This window comes from Megalopta genalis, chromosome 17, assembly GCF_051020955.1.
Source record: "Megalopta genalis isolate 19385.01 chromosome 17, iyMegGena1_principal, whole genome shotgun sequence".
Classification (NCBI taxonomy): Eukaryota; Metazoa; Arthropoda; class Insecta; order Hymenoptera; family Halictidae; genus Megalopta; species Megalopta genalis.
The window spans coordinates 994,636-1,012,304 of NC_135029.1; the positions used below are offsets into that span (position 1 = coordinate 994,636).

At 35.9% G+C, this 17,669-nt stretch overlaps 1 protein-coding gene across 5 annotated transcripts in view; it reads left to right on the top strand.

Moving 5' to 3' along the window:
- Window positions 1-17,669, top strand: part of LOC117217656 (tachykinin-like peptides receptor 99D) — a 227,025-nt gene that overhangs the window by 119,739 nt on the left and 89,617 nt on the right. For 2 of the 5 annotated variants that reach the window (XM_033465462.2, XM_033465430.2), the window contains exons 2-3: window positions 4,019-5,672; window positions 7,570-8,142. In XM_033465462.2, the coding sequence (XP_033321353.1) occupies window positions 7,697-8,142 (446 nt within the window). In that variant the 5' untranslated portion in view covers window positions 4,019-5,672; window positions 7,570-7,696. Of the gene's footprint in view, window positions 1-4,018; window positions 5,673-7,550; window positions 8,143-17,669 lie in introns of all 5 variants that reach the window. The other 3 variants (XM_033465438.2, XM_033465454.2, XM_033465447.2) reach the window with 3 other exon arrangements.

Consider the following 17,669-nt stretch of genomic DNA (forward strand, 5'->3'; position numbering starts at 1 on the left):
TATTCCCCAATTCACCTGGTTCTAGCGGTTCACTCGCGTGGTTCGTTTCTTCGAATATATCAAATCTTTTGATGGCATAATATTGAATTGATGTACGATTTTTGCTAGCTATTTTTTAAAATGCAATATATTTATTAAATTAATTATATTATTTGCAATATATTTATTGAATTACTATTTGCAATATATTTATTAAATTAATTATATTATTTGCAATATATTTATTGAATTACTATTTGCAATATATTTATTAAATTAATTATATTATTTGCAATATATTTATTGAATTACTATTTGCAATATAGTTATTAAGTTAATAGTTCTTCGTTGAAGACAATTGATATTACAGTATCGATATCTTCCATTATGTTTTCAATTTAGTAATATCGACAATTTTAGTAAATTACTGATATTTCGTAATATTCACGAAATTACTAATTAATGGTATTTAATAATGTTGACGATATTTCTAAATTGTTGATATTTATTAATATAAAAAAATGACTGTCATTTAATTGTTTCGACGAAATGATTAAAGTACTGATATTTAATAATGTCGAAGATATTTATAAATTACTAATATTTGGTAATATCGACGATATTTTTATATCACTCATATTTAATAATAGTAAAGGTATCCCTAAATTAGTGACATCTAGTAATATTTACGATATTACTAAATTATTGATAATTAGTAATATTCAAGTAACTTCCACGTTCTCATTACTTTTGTATGCTGCACAGGCAACAGAAAGTTCAAATTTACGATTTTAAGTAACTATTTTAAGTTGCCCTCGCCCACGATATTCGTTGGTAAGCTTCTCACGGTGATTTTTAAGTACTCGGCACCACTTGTTAGCTATCGCTGTTCTCTTTTTGAATTTAAATGAAAGAATTTGCATTTCTAATCTGCAACGGATACGGAACAAAATCTTGCAGAGTAAATGATATTAAGTCGCAAGAAACTTTTATATCGAGGACTATACCTACGCGTTGTCAATACCTAAACAATATTAATAAACAGACAGAGAATTTTATGCATTTATGCAAACAATGAATAAATGAAATTCAAAACTGTGTAGACATTAGAAGAATTGAAGGATATCGATACGTTATTTTTAACTTCTTACAATTACTAAAAGAAGAAAGACATTTTCATTCAATTTATGGTCCACACAACTAACTTTTAGATAATTCTTATTTTGCATAAAGATCCGCAGTCTATTAACAATAGACAGTACGTTTCGCTTGCAGTAATCTTATTAGCCATTACTAAATTACTTCGATTTTTTGAGAACTTTTAAAGCGGTTGTTTTATATTAATTTATATATAAAAGTAAAGATAAGATACTTATTGCGATTTTTAACGAGTGTTATTGCAATATTTGCATAAATGTGTCTTTACGATTTGAATAATCGTAAATTAACAAATTAGTGATCCGTAAACCTAGTGTTAACGAATGGATTCGATTATACACTGACTGACAAAAGTTAAGAAACAACGTGATCGTTTGGTACATTTCGGTATATTCTCTATCTTCTAAAATACATAAGTTGGAACTAAAAGTAGCATAATTAGATAGCATCGCATACATCAATGATCAATGAGTTTTTTTCTCAAACATACTTGTTATAAGGGCCACAACTAAATTGAATCGAAGAAATAAGGCAAAAGCTGCACGACATAAGTTAAGAAACATACATCGCTTAAGTTATATAATTACTTTTAATGAAAAACAACGATGTGTCAATGTCTGTAGTTTTCATAACAGTCTAATAAGATGTTGGAGAACCCTTGGATTTGAGGACTGCATTGCATCTGCGTGGCATAGATTCAATTAATCGAACACAAAACCAGTCGGTATTTCTGACCATATTTTCGCGATTGTTTCCATTAATTCTGCTTTATCGTTAAAAAAGTAACTTCCCAACTGACGTCCAATGTAATCAAACAGATGTTCAATTAGGTTCAAGTCCGGGGATTGACTTGGCCACTTGATTACATTAATATTTTGTTCTGCAAGAAACGTCTTAACCAACTTAACACGTTCCCTGCCAGACCGTTTTTTGAAGACTTTCCGTTCAAGCCGCGTGGGGCGTATGCGCCCCACGCTTTACATTTGTATTATTTTGTTTCTGGCGTATGCTTTACAATAATTAAAATAGTGCAAAAATCATAATTATCAAGGAAAGGTTGTATAGTTTAACATGCATAACACAGCAAACCAATAAATTTATTTTTCTAGGAATTACTTTAACAAATACCTGGCTGATCATTATTATGCCAAGCGAGTTGCATCCTCACATATAATTTTTTTTATCATGCCTATATTAGTTTAAAATATAACATTATAGTTAAATTCAAGTTTGTATGCGATTACAAAGGGATGTTACGATGAACTTTGTTAAAACATGGCAAACATAAGTGTGGTTTATCCACACAACTGTCGCGGAATGTTACAACTTTTACAGTACTATAGAACTATAAATCAATCCCAGCTTCAGTGAAGCAGTAAGTATTGTGTCAACGACACGCGAATAAATGACTGATCGGAATAAGAGAAATGCAGTTAAAACAAGTTACAGTAAAGAAAAATTGCCCATCACGCCGCGTGGGGCGTATACGCCCCACGATTAAATGAGGGCATCAGCAATAGTATTAAGATGTCCATAATTGACTGCATAATGAATTTTTAAAAAATTCTTCATTTTACAATGATAATACCAAATGGCATGAACGGAAAGTTCAGCGTGGGGCGTATACGCCCCACGCGGCAGGGAACGTGTTAACCACCTTGATGGCGTTTTTTCATTGGCAAATGATAGCATATGATTTTGTAAGATGTCACGATACACAATTCTATCCATTGTTTCTTTTATTTGTACTAATGGACTGGAGCCGTTACGCGAGAAACAACCCCGCACGATTACAATGCCGCTACCAAATTTTACCGTCGGTTTTAGGTATTTGACATGAAATCGTTGTCCAGTAGGGCGTCGCGTATCATTTTAGAGTCGTTTCCAAGCAGATTTAACGTATTCTCATTTCTCCATAAAATTTTTGACCACTTAAGTAGTCCAATCAGGGTGTTCTCTAGCAAACTCCAACCGAGCTGCTCTATTTTTCTTCGACACAAGTGGTTTCTTGCATGCTTTACGTGAAAAAAGATTATTTTCATCTAAACGACGGCTAATTGTCCTGCTACTAATGTTTTCCGGACACAGTTGATTTTTAATTTCAGAAGCAGTGTAAAATAGATTCGACTTAGAAAGTCTTGCAATTCGTCGATCTAGCTTTTCATCTGTTTTTCGCGGTCTACCAGTTCGTGGTGCTGTTTTAACAATTCCATATTCTTCGAATCGTTTTATAATTCTAATGATGAGTCAGTCATGTAACAATAAAGCAGAATTAATGGAAACAATCACGAAAATATGGTCAGAGATTCCGACTGAGTTTCGTGTTCGATTAATTGAATCTATGCCACGCAGATGCAAAGCAGTCCTCAAATCCACATCGTTGTTTTTCATTAAAAGTGATTACATAACTTAAGCGATGTATGTTTCTTAACTTATGTCGCGCAGCTTTTGCCTTATTTCTTCGATTCAATTTAGTCGTGGCCCTTGTACAAGATATATTTGAGAAAAATACTCATTGATCATCGATGTATGAGATGCTATCTCGTTATGCTATTTTTAGTTCCAACTTATGTATTTTAGAAGATAGAGAATATACCGAAATGTACCAAACCATTAAGTTGTTTCTTAACTTTTGTCAATAAGTGTACATTTATCACTAAACTCAATTCAACGCGAATGCCACAACTCACCAAATCGTTTCCAACAAAAATCTTCGGTAAACGAGGAAAACTCGACAATCCCGGTGGCAATAAAACCTTGGATTTTCTTGGAGCAAGCGAAAGACTTGCCAAAACTCATTCCCACGGACGAGTCGAACATCCGCCTACCAACAGCTTCCTACACATTAGACGGTAACAATTTTTCGTAATTTCTGTTTCAGAGTTGCTCGTTCCAGCGGACCGCAGAACGTTTCCGAAGAAATTGCAAACGTGACGGAACGTTAGCTGCGGCGTAGATCGCTCGAACGAAAGGAAAAAGTATCCGGCGCGATTCTGGGGCGCCGATTCCGATGAGGATTGTCGGAAGCGTCGTGGAAACGACCGTGGCTGCGGCCAGAGGCATCCTTGTCCCCGTTCCGAACGATGAATACCTGAAAATAATTTTCTGAGTGTCGCCGGCGCACCGGCAACCAGAACGCGATTATCACCGAGGAGGAGGTCGTCGTTCATCGACCAGCGATTTTCGTGCGACCATTGACATGTGATCTCGATCAGTCACGCCGCTGGCGGTAATCAATCAACCGGGACTCGTCGTCGTAAAGATGCTGCAACGTTCGACATTCGCGGCTCGATCAGCGACAGTGGCGGTTCTCGAAGTTGCCCGCTTCGAAGCTCGAAGTTTCGCGAACTTGCTGCAGAACATCGTCGAACACGCGGTGTGATCCGCGAATTCCTACGGGGCTCTTCTTTAAAACCTGTTTAGCTCTACGCGCAGTCGGTTCGAAGTCAATGGGAAGTTCCTCGAATTTCTCGGAGCAGTTACACCGAGCGAAGCGCAAACCGTATCTCGTGGGGGAGGGGCGCGCGAGAACAGCCGACTGTTAAGCAGCGGACTCGGTTTCTTTGATTAAGGACTCGAGGGGGGACACGGTGTCGATGAGATTATCGTTCTCGAAGGGGCAAGAAAACGCGGGAGAAATGTGCATTAACATCCTGGACGGACGGCGGGACGCGGGAGGAATGGAAACTGACGCGAAGCGCTAGCCCCTGGCGAAGGGTGAAAAAAGGGGACAGCGGGAGAGGACAGGGGACAGAGAGGAGAAAAAGACGTACGAAACGGTATATAGAACGGAAGCGGGGCAACTGCTCCCGCCTTGGCGCTCATCACCGCACCGGTCTCCAAAGTATTCTCAGCCGTGATAGACAGGAACAAAAGGGCAGACCGAGATATAGGGAAAAGCTACCCGTTGGATCGAGATGTTCGCCGATCGGACACGGGAAAGGAAGTCGACTTTAACTTACTGCGAATTCCGGCGAGGATTTCTTCGACAATACCGGCGGAACTATTCCGGGTGTAATTATCCATGGAACTCGGGGTCTTAAGAGCGGCCGGAACAATGGGGAAGGTGTTGTTTTTCTCGCGGCAGAAGTTGTCCCTGGAATGTTGTTCGTCGGTCTGCTGTTACGAATGATTGATGTTATTGGGTTACGAACCGGGACCGATCGAAGAAGGATGTTGTACATTGGAACGGTTCTCGAGAAGAGTAATTTCTAGAAGAGAAAGAGTGCACGAATAGGGCTAATTGGTTGTCGCTTAAGCGACCGGAAGAAAGCCGTTAGGGGTGACAGGACACGACAAGAGAGCGAACGTCGACTATTGTGTCTGCACCGCTGCAGAAATAGTAAAGAGGATCATCCCCGAGACACTGTGGCGGCCATTAAATCATAACGGACAAATGAAGACACGGGATTGAAATTGATGGCACCGTCGACGAAATTCGCTACTAATGAGAACGAGGACGAAAGGACGGTGAAAAGAACATCGATCGAAATTACGCAGAATCTCGAATCCGTTTAGACTGTCGCGTAACAAATGTTTGTTCGAATGATAAAACTACAGGGTGTTCCACAATTACTTTAACAGCCGAAAATGAGGGGTAGCTGAGGTCATTTGAAGTAACTTTTTCCTTTGCGAAAATGCAATCCGCGGCTTTGTTTACGGGTTATTAACGAAAAACACTGGCCAATGAGAGGTGACGGTGCGAGAGAGAGAGTCCGCAGCACGAGGCGACAGATGGTCGGGATTTTTTTTTACTACGTAACAGTGATATTTTTAAGAAAAACGCTGTTCACCTTTACTTTAGAACGTCTGAAGAATATTTACAAATTTTTCGGACTCGAAATAATAAATAATTTAACCGTGACGGCCGCTTTAATTTTCTAGTGTGCATGACGCCTCGTGTGTAACATGTGAAATTTTTAAGCAAGGTGTACAGTGAAGATTAACAAAGTACGTAAATGATATTTTAATTTAAATAATTCCGTGTCCGAACACAGTTCGACGAATGATTCGGAAAGCTAATTTAATAAATAATAATCGTGTTAAAGGACGTAAGGGATATGTTTGTTAGAGAAATATGAAGAATATTATCAACAAGAAACTCACCCATTTAGTTGTAAAATCCACTTCATGTATCCGACGGCGACGAACAGAAGGATGTCTCCGGGCAGGCAATTTCAACGTTTACTTTCACTGCATTATTACTAAACACTAATCACTTATCAATAACATTTATGGACCAACTTTCTTGGGTTAATATGTATAGCTCTGAAAAGAGCCGATTTTTTAATGCGACGCGTTCGCGGTTCTCACTGTTAACGACACATATGTACCGCGTTGTCGAGATGAACTGCAGAAGACTGGCACGATGGCCGACAGTGTTTCGTTCTCCTACGAGCGAATTTCAACTGTTTCCCATCGAACGCGAACATTGTCAGCCATCGTGCTAGTCTTCCGCAGTTTATCCCGTCAACGCGGTATGTGTTCTTAACGATATGAACTTCGAAGGCGTCGCATAAAACAATCGGCTCTTTTCAGGGCCATACATATTAACCCAGGAAAGTTGGTCCATAAATATTATTGATAAGTGATCAGTGTTTAGTTATAATGCAGTGAAAGTAAACGTTGAAATTGCCTGCCCGGAGACATCCTTCTGTTCGTCGCCGTCGGATACAGATCAGCTGTGCAGTTCATCATACATTGTACGAGGTCAATGCACTATCCTCCTGCACACATTTCCGTGCATGAAGTGGATTTACAACTAAATGGGTGAGTTTCTTATTGATAATATTCTTCATATTTCTCTAACAAACATATCCCTTACGTTCTTTAACACGATTATTATTTATTAAATTAGCTTTCCGAATCATTCGTCGAACTGTGTTCGGACACGGAATTATTTAAATTAAAATATCATTTACGTACTTTGTTAATCTTCACTGTACACCTTGCTTAAAAATTTCACATGTTACACGCGAGGCGTCATGCACACTAGAAAATTAAAACGGCCGTCACGGTTAAATTATTTATTATTTCGAGTCCGAAAAATTTGTAAATATTCTTCAGACGTTCTAAAGTAAAGGTGAACAGCGTTTTTCTTAAAAATATCACTGTTACGTAGTAAAAAACAAATCCCGAAAGTTCTCGCTTCGTGATTTGTTCAATACTTCGAACGCGGCTCGAGTCCGTCCCGACCATCTGTCAAAGCCTCGTGCTGCGGACTCTCTCTCTCTCTCTCTCTCTCTCTCTCTCTCTCTCTCGCACCGTCACCTCTCATTGGCCAGTGTTTTTCGTTAATAACTCGTAAACAAAGCCGCGGATTGCATTTTCGCAAAGGAAAAAGTTACTTCAAATGACCTCAGCTACCCCTCATTTTCGGCTGTTAAAGTAATTGTGGAACACCCTGTATATAGAAACTGTATACATATATAGGGTCTTCGTTGATCGCGGAGTGCGCGATTGAAATAATTTTTGCGTGGAGTATTGATGTATCAAATGATACGTATGTGAAGTGAAAATTGACGCATTGCTCGAAATTGTTAAATCAATTGGCGGAGTGATGGAAGCGATACAGGCTCTCGACGTCTTTATGGACACCACGCCCGATCCTTGGAACAGCACTTTGTGGATGGACAACTACACTTATTACAATACCACCAATGTCACGGACCTGGAGCTGAGGAATCAATTTAAGCTGCCATGGTGGAGGCAAATGATCTGGACGTTGCTATTCGCCGGTATGATCACCGTTGCCACCGGCGGCAATCTAATCGTGATTTGGATTGTTCTGGCGCATAAGAGGATGCGCACCGTGACCAATTACTTTTTGGTGAACCTCAGCATCGCGGACGCTATGGTGTCCACCCTGAACGTCACGTTCAATTATATCTACATGTTGAACAGCCACTGGCCTTTCGGCACGCTCTACTGCAAGATCTGTCAGTTCATTGCGGTGCTCACTATATGTGCCAGCGTCTTCACATTAATGGCGATTTCTATCGACAGGTAAGCTCGCGTTCGATATCTCTGGTGGCCACGTTTGCTCCTGAGCGAATCGGGCATTGCGATGTTGAGATTCTCAGGGGAATCGGACGTTCGATATTAGGACATCATTTGTTTTGGCACGTGGGAAAGTTAAATTTTCCGGTAGCGGGTGTATTAAGAAGAGTTCTTTCTTTATTAGTTATTATTTAACCAATCTAAGCGAGAGTTCGTTTTAGCATCTGTAACATTAAACCTATCGTGCCGGTCGAAATGACCGGTTTCATATTTTGTACTGTGACATTATTGAAATTACGAAGAGTCTTTCGTAGAAAATTATTGAATGCATATCTTCATTCGAGCACAAATTATGATAAACATGGAGAAAGTAAAATATAAAAGTTCGGTCTTGTCGTCCCTGCGAAACAACACAGGTTAATCATTTTTAGAGTTTTAATATGCTAGCGTTAAAATTCAACACCAGAGAGACTAATGAATACTAATTATAAAGAAATTTCTTAATTCGAACACAAATTGTAAAGAAAAATAGCAAGACGTCTAAATAAAATTGGCCTTGTAATCCTTATAAAGCAACACAAGTCAGACATCTTTAGTAGTGTTCGGTAAGTTTAGTGTTAAACAAGTACAGTGACTTGCATTAATATTCGGACACGATATTGTTAGAAGAATTATTGCTCCTTTTTATTGTTTATGATAGTATTATTGAATCAATAATTTTCTCATAGAATAAAGCACTTCTTAAAGTAAGTAGAAACATAAATTTTGTTTATTTATTGCACATGTTCTTTTGTATAATAACCGATAAACAAGATTGTGACAAAATTTAACGTCGCAAAAATATTCGGACAGTGAATGAATTACATTAATTTTATATAAAATGAAAATCTTTTTAATCATGTTATCGTAATATTAATATTACAGATGATTTTATTTCAATAATCCGGCGAAATCCGTTTCAATTCGTCTAACAAACGTTGTTTTATCTCTGTTGTTGTCTTTGTAGGTGTTGTACGAATTTTGCGGTCCAATTGATCCCATAAATTTTCATTTGGATTTAAATCTGACGATTGAGGAAGAGAATGTACTTTTGGACAATTGTATAATAAATATTTCTGTACAATTCTGGCCTTGTGTTCAGGATCATTGTCCTGATAAAACTTAAAACTGTACATATATCCATATTTATAGCACTCGTAATTAAATTTTTCTAAAAAAATGTTCAAATACTTCATTTTGTCCATAATATAATATTTATTAAACAATTGTCCAAAAGCACTGCATCCTCCTCCTCAATATCGCTTGATTTAAATCCAATTGCAAATTTATGGGATCAATTGGACCGCAAAATTCGTACACCTACAAAGACAACAACAGAGATAAAATAACGTTTGTTAAACGAATGGAAACGGATTTCACCGGATTATTTGAATAAAATCATCCGTAACATGCCCAAGCGATTACATGAAGTAATAAAACAAAAGGGTCAACCGACAAAATATTAATATTACGATAACATGATTAAAAAGATTTTCATTTTATATAAAATTAATGTAATTCATTCACTGTCCGAATATTTTTGCGACGTTAAATTTTGTCACAATCTTGTTTATCGCTTATTATACAAAAGGACATGCGCAATAAATAAACAAAATTTATGTTTCTACTTACTTTAAGAAGTGCTTTATTATATGAGAAAACTATTGATTCAATAATGCTATCATAAACAATAAAAAGGTGCAATAATTCTTGTAACAATATCGTGTCCGAATATTAATGCGAGTCACTGTACGAAAATATGTATACAATGGCTATGTGTTAAAAAGTTCAACTTATACACAGGATTCGTAACGAAAGTAATATTCCTTCTTCTTGTTGCAAATTATTAAAAAACGAGAACTATGATTATTAACAAAGAAATCGTAATCAATATAAAAATGATCGGAGTATCGTCGATGAACAAAAAGTCGGTGAATTTGTATTCTATGATTTAGGATGTTTCTCTTCAAAAATATTGCGATTATATATATATATATATATAATCGCATATATATATATATATATATATATATATATATATGCACAATGTATATCAGTATTCAATTAAATGAATGATTTCCGTATTCACCCTGTATTACATCCGACAATAATGTAACAGTGCTTAGAGGAATATGTACGAAGTTCAAGTTTATGGAAACTTGACTGATAACGGATTACAGCTTAGGGCTTGATAATCGTCGAAAGCAAACAGCCGAATTTAAGCCGATTAAACGCCACTTATCGCTCGGTTATTCGGCCAAATACTATCCGCCGCGGATCACAGAGATAAAAAGGTTGGAAAACAGAGGGTAAAAGCGGCGGTGAAATGCAAACCACAATGCAAAAAGCTATACGACCGCAAACCGGCTGTGTACACGGTTACCCGGCCTCGGCGGCACACACGCGAAAATGCTACCTTGGCAATTCACCGGTGAAGAATAAATAACGCTTTACCCTGGATACAAAACAAGAGAATGAAGATCGCGATTTCAAGCACGGAATCCCAGTTTTCTCCGCTAGACTACGATGACGTTTACATATGTACGTGCCGGACAATTTCCTGTATGCAACACAATTCACATTGACCGATAAAGGAACACAATCTCTTGCCGGTGATCTCCTTTTTCTCGGCAAATACCGTCCGACGAAAGTATGTCACACAGAATCAACTTTACTAATTACAAATTTTACTCGTTCACTGAATCAACGGGAAAATTAACGAGCTGCGTTTGTGCAAACATTTGTTTAAAATGTTTTTAGACATTTTGATCGACTTTTACCGTAGAAGACGTAGAAATGCATCGAACTACTGAATATAATTCCCACGGAACCGGTTCGAGTGTTTTACGCTGACAAGGAGAAGTCGCAATCGTTGGGTCATTGATTTCGATATAACTTTTTCTGACGAATCTGGAGCAAAAACAAGCCGACGCATCTTTTGCCATTTTCGTCAATGCAGGTTATTTAAGAATATATTATACATTTAATCTTGATTTGATTTTTTAATTTTGATTTAATTTGTTTGAGGAAAATATTTCTAATGCTTAGAAAAAGTTGCCATTTAAGATTTCGTTAAGAAATATCGTAAAGTAATGCAGACTTTTGACGATATCGAACGACGTTTATGGTGCCAGAAATGAGCCGTTTATTTCGAAAGTGGCATAAGTCACTTTACCGTAATGAAAAGTAGTGATTTTTTAATGTTTGTACGAAATTATTTATACTGATTAAATTATCAGTATCCTGAGATAACAAATACAAGTAAATCTTCTCGAAAGTTAGCATCCGTATTTTGAAACGTGTTAAAACGCAAACCCTTAAAATTTAATCGATATATTTAATATATCGACTTCAAAACAAAGTGACTTATGCCACTTTCAAAATAAACGGCTCAAATAACTGTATTAATTTTCGATTCTGGAAAGATGTACGATAATAAAGTCAGTTACATACTCGTTGTAGCCAGTTTCGAAGATTCCAATTTCCTGAAGATGTCCGACAATCGAACTAAGAAACGCGACTATTCATGAAACATGGATGGGTATATTACCTCGATCATAGAACCGTTTTGCGAGCAACACCATCGTACCGAACAATATCTCTGAATGGTTCGAAACTGCAATATATCGAAGAATTATGCTCCAACGGGTTGTAAGGAAGAACGCGAATGCTGCTGCGTCGTATTCGCATGCCTCTGACACTTCCGATAAATGATAATGTGCGTTATCGAACTCGCAGCAGGATCTTGGCCTCCAGAATTCCCGCTGCAAAATTTCTAGTCGTGACTTGCTCTCCCATATTTTGTAGTCGTGCTGTGCATATGCGTAAACATGCTTGAGAATGCGAGATGATGCAGTGAAAACGTCACGACATAAACTGAAGTACAAATAAATAATCGAAAATAATTTAAATTAAATTTAAAGAATAAAGAATAATTGACTAAAGAAAAACTGCTCTTTTGAAAAAGGTATTAGGTCTACCGGAAAGTTCTGTCCGTTTAAGAAATGAAAGGAAATAATAGATTTTTCATAAATTTAGTAATATTTATTGTACAATATAATTCCCGTCGTCACTTATGACCTCTTGCCAGCGTGATGGCAATTTGTGAGCATCACATTTCAAAAATATATGTCTCAAATGAATATGTGCGTATCTATTGAAATTTGCAATGACATTATCAGACAGAACATTCCGGTAGACCTAATAGATTACTGATAACTAGACTGCGGATCTTCGTGCGAAATAAAAATGTTGCGCATCGCATGTAGTAAACAGGAAATGCATAGACATTTATTCCTGTCTTGAATAATTTCAATAAGTTATAAATAATATAACGAAATTGTTGAATTCTTCTAATAGTGTCAGGGTTGCAACTACTCACTTTTCTTATAAATACGTAAAATTCGCAGTCTACTGATAACTGTGACTTTATGGGAAACTTCTTGGAAAATTTGAGATATTTAAAATAAAAATTGAGAATGAACTATTAAGGTTAAAAATGACAGTTTTAGAAACGATGGTAAAATTATTTTACTTGTACTTCCCGATGCTGTATCTTTTTTTATGTTTCAACTGTAAGTTGATCTAATAAGAAGTTGACTTCAGAAACATATAAGAAATGTTTCAAGAAACGTCTTTCTCTCTTGCAAAGATTGACTGCTCAAGTTAAGCGGGTTTAGATGAATATGTAATTGCATGAAGGAGGAATTTCAATCAGATCTCGAACCAATATGAAGCAATTTAGCTTTTATTTGAAACATTTTTTCAATACTCAATGTTATCATATTTTCGTATTTATTTATAAATGATCAAATGTAGACATATTACACTGGGTGCATTTATAAAAATACATGTGTATTCTATAAACATAGCGTGATGAAATATTTGAAACAGTTCATTTTAATAAGTGAATCAGGATATCACGATTCCGTGAATATGTAATGGTACTTTTTCCATTCTTTCTCGATTTTCAACTAAGAAAGCGATTATATAATATAGGAATCGAGTTTACGCTTTCACGGAGTAGAAATGTAGAAAATTAAATCTTAATATTGTATATAAAAATTACTGATAATTTACATATTTCGTATCTGGTTATATTATTTTCTATATCGAAGTTTTCAACAGTTTTTGATCGACCACTCACGTCATTAAAGCATTTTAAAAAAGTATTTAGCAACAAAACTGTGGATCCGTATAACTATTTAAAAGAAACTATCTTCCAATTGACCGCGCATATAAATTTCCGCAAAATGTTTAGTTTCATTTAATAGATAAAATGTGTATAATACCTCTAAGCCTATGGACCATCACTCTTTTGAAGGCTTTCTGCAGATAATATAGCGAAACCATTCTACCCCGAAATATTCTACGCTCGCCATGATAGAAAAGGTGAGTAACGTCGTATATTAAAGGATAGTTTGGTGATACAGTATGAAATATATCCCGTGGTGGCAGTCATACGCGAAAGAATGACCTCCACCGCAAAGAAAATACAAAAATTCTAGCGACGCATAAATCAGCAGTACAGATATAACTTCGGGCTAAATAAAGGATGCAATGGTAAATAAGAATCGCTCGTTCTGAAGCTCTTTAATTTATTTACAGTTATAATGGAAAGTACTGTCTAAGGGATGGGAATCTCCAAGAAAATTCTGACGCACCCTCCAACTGTTTTTCTTTGCACAACATCCTCACGTTTCCGTTACCACGAAGCATCCGCAGTTCAAATGCAGCTTAAAGTAAATAGTAGTACTAACACACAATTTTATTTGTGCGTGTACGACGATTGTTCGCGGCATGCAGAAATCTATGAAACACAATCATGTGTCTTTACTAATGAAAATTAACACGTTAACACGTTCCGTGCCGAGCTTTTTTTACTCGAATCTTCACACTTTGATATTTTACTAAAACTTGATGTATTACGTGCAATTATTAATTCTCGTACACATAACAACGTAACAAAAACTTATCAACGCCCATTCTTGCGGTGGAAATTGATTCTTCGGTTCTAAATTTCTTGTAAACAATTTGTTCAGTTCACTAAGTAAACGTGCAAGCGTGTACCATCGATGGTACACGTGGCACGGAACGTGTTAAGCGCCGAAAAACAACCCCTAAAATTCCCATAACGTCAAAACAATTTAAGCAATGAAACCGAAACTAGAAAGTTAAAATTGATCATAGTGGATGACATTAGAACGCTTTTGTATCCGAGACATCCTAATTAAATTGTGATCGTTCGAATATGTTACAATGAAAATGAATTCTTAAAATTGGTCAAAAATTAGTGTCACCCGTATGTGTAATATTCTTACTTCGATTTCATCGTAAACACCATTTCTCAAACTAGAAAAGAATCTTTTGCTTCTCTTCTTGGTCTTTATATAAAATCCATTACAAAAATTTGTACAGAGATCCGCAATTTCGTAATAAATGTAATCTAATCGCCATTGCTTTCTTTCATTAGCGGCAGTGGTTTAAAACAATTACACAATCTATTATTTTGGTAAAAAGTACTTTGCAAGAAAAAGAAGACTGAATTTATTTAAAATCTCCGCCATTTTTATTATAACATACGCTTGACTTATAATATTTATTCAACTAGTTTCTACGAAAAAGTCTTTATAAATCCAACAAATTTAAAATAAAAATTGTGAAACCGGCCATCTTGACCGGACACGTCATGATAGGCTTAATGTTAATTTTATTAGAGCTAAAACGAGGAAAGAAACGTCTTCGTTGACTATAAGACAAATAAAATTAAGTGGCATATTTAGATAGTAATATTTATATAATTATATATATATACATATATAAAGTAGAAATATTTATGTAAATATAAACAGTAATATTTGCATAAATATAGATATAAAGTAGTAATATATATATATATAAAGTAGAAATATTGATGTAAATATAAATACAAAATAAAAATATCTGTACAGGCACAAGAATAAAGTAGATATATTTATGTAAATATAAATACAAAATAAAAATATCTCTACAGGCACAAGTGTAAAGTAGATATATTTATGTAAATATAAATACAAAATAAAAATATTTCTACAGGCACAGGTATAAAGTAAATATATTTATGTAAATATAAATATAAATATAGTAATAAACATAGAACCCCCAGGCCACAACATAATCAATAACAATATGAAATATAGATGTCCATAGAAATCGTGCTCGAATACTGCGTTTACCGTCGAAACAGGGCAAAGCGAATGTTCAAGTCTGCGAAGAAGAGAGAGAAGCATAAGCCAGGAAATACCGTAAAGAGATAAGGAAGCTGCGGCTAACGCTGCGGAATCAGTTTTTTTACTTTCGCCGGTGTACGGCAGGCAGAGATTGTTTTCCCGTAGCAATCTATATACAAATTCATACGGAAATTGAAAAATGAGTTCCGCCGAGATAACGTGGACTCCAACAGGTCGCATTAACGGTTGGTAGATCAACTGAATAATTGGTTTGGCTTGGCCCCTTTACCAACCCGCCCCTCATTCAAAAAGAAGCTCGCCTCTCGGCAAAGTACGTTCGAGCTCATTAAAGTGCAGCCAAGCGTTTGCTCCCACCACATGCGACTGATAGACGGTCAGACGCAATCCCGGTAACAATTGTTCCACGGATAAATCGAGTTTCCAGTCCTCCGTTGGGGCAAAGGCGATTGAGAAGTCGCGACACCCGCCATTCCTCTAAATAACTTTCCGCCCGCGTGTGTACGTGGAAAGTCATTCCAAAGAACAAGCACTTTCGAACACACCGCTAGCACAAACTCCTCTTTTCACTAGGTCTCTAAACTCGTAGATAGAACTCATTAGGTCCCAGGATTATCCAGTTCGAATTTCTGGGTTTCCCCTCGAATCTCTCTACAGTTCGCTGAAGGACACTCAGCGCTAGTCACCTAAACATCTTATTCAATTTTGACGATAAAAATCCTATTTTGGGAACAGTTTATTGGATGTTAATTTATTGCTCAATCTTAATACTAATATGCTAAGCTTCAGAGATGATTAACGCGTGTCGCTTTATATGAACGACAAAACTGAATTTATCTTCACTTTTCAAAATTTTTATCATAGCACGTACTCGAATGAGAAATGTATTCAATAATTTTCTATATATTTTCTATATATAATATATATATATATATATATACATAATTTTCTATATAATATCATCGTATCTTTATAATTTCAACAATTTTAAAAGAAAGAATGTAATATATAAATATAATATAATATATATATATATATATATATATATATATATATATATATATATAATATAATATATTATAATTAATATATTATAGCATAATATTAAAATTAGTATAATGTTGCTGAAATTACAAAGGCTCTTTCATAGGAAATTAGTGAATATATTCCTTCATTCAAGCACATATCGTGATAAAAATGGGGAACATTGATGATGGGTTTAGTGTTAAGGAGATGTTCAAGAGTACAAGATTAATGTAAGTTTCGCAAGTTAATATCTTCCACAGATGATTACATAACTAATGTACACTATATTAGCGTAAATTATGTATGTAATAATCGTCATTATATTATTATATAACTAATACACTAGTTTCCAGTTCTGTCAGTGTATCATTTAGTTTAAGGAACGTTTACCGTGATTCGAATCTTTGTCTTGAATTTGTATCGATTGATAAGCAAAAAAGGCCTTCTAACTTAACCACCAGTAAAAAAAGTGTATTACGTTACAGGCATGTATACAGTATGCAAACCGTATTCAACTTCATGTGTGCTCGACGAGCGATCCATTTTCTTGGACATGCACTCGCGTATTGGAACTTTTTTCTTATCCATCTCCAATTTATTCTTACATGGAAGCTTATCTCGTTGTCGAGCGCTTTGCACTTTCCAATATACGACGCATACTTAACGAAACTTTTACGGATCTTAATGCAAAATGAAAATTGTCCAAGGTAATTGTAAGTTCAATTCAAATGTCCTTTAATAATCTTAATAATTTCTTCGTAACATAAAAATATTCTTAAATTCTTCTAATACCGTTACAAGCTTTTTATTTCATCTATTCATTTTCGTCGTAAATGCATAAAATCCGCAATCCATAAAAAACTAAATAAAATCGAGAAAAAGCTAGCGTGTCTGTGGATTAACAAATAATTCCGGACAGATGTAATCATTTAAACGTGTCACTCTGCATATTACGTAAACATCTACGGAAACGATCGGGAGAAATGGACGCTATCAAGTACAATGGAAAATGCAGCGGTTTAGGTTCAGATGCACTGGTCATCGATGTACACGAGTTTTTAGCTCCGATAGGTGGTTTACAGTTTGGTTACCCGCAGCGTTCACCTGATCTGAGTCCTTGTAACTATTCTCCGTCCCGCAAATTGGAAACGAATATGATAGAATAATGGTCCTATATCGCTTTAGCACGTTCTCTGTAGAATCAATTGGGGCAAACTCTTAGAACGATCAAGACACCTTTCT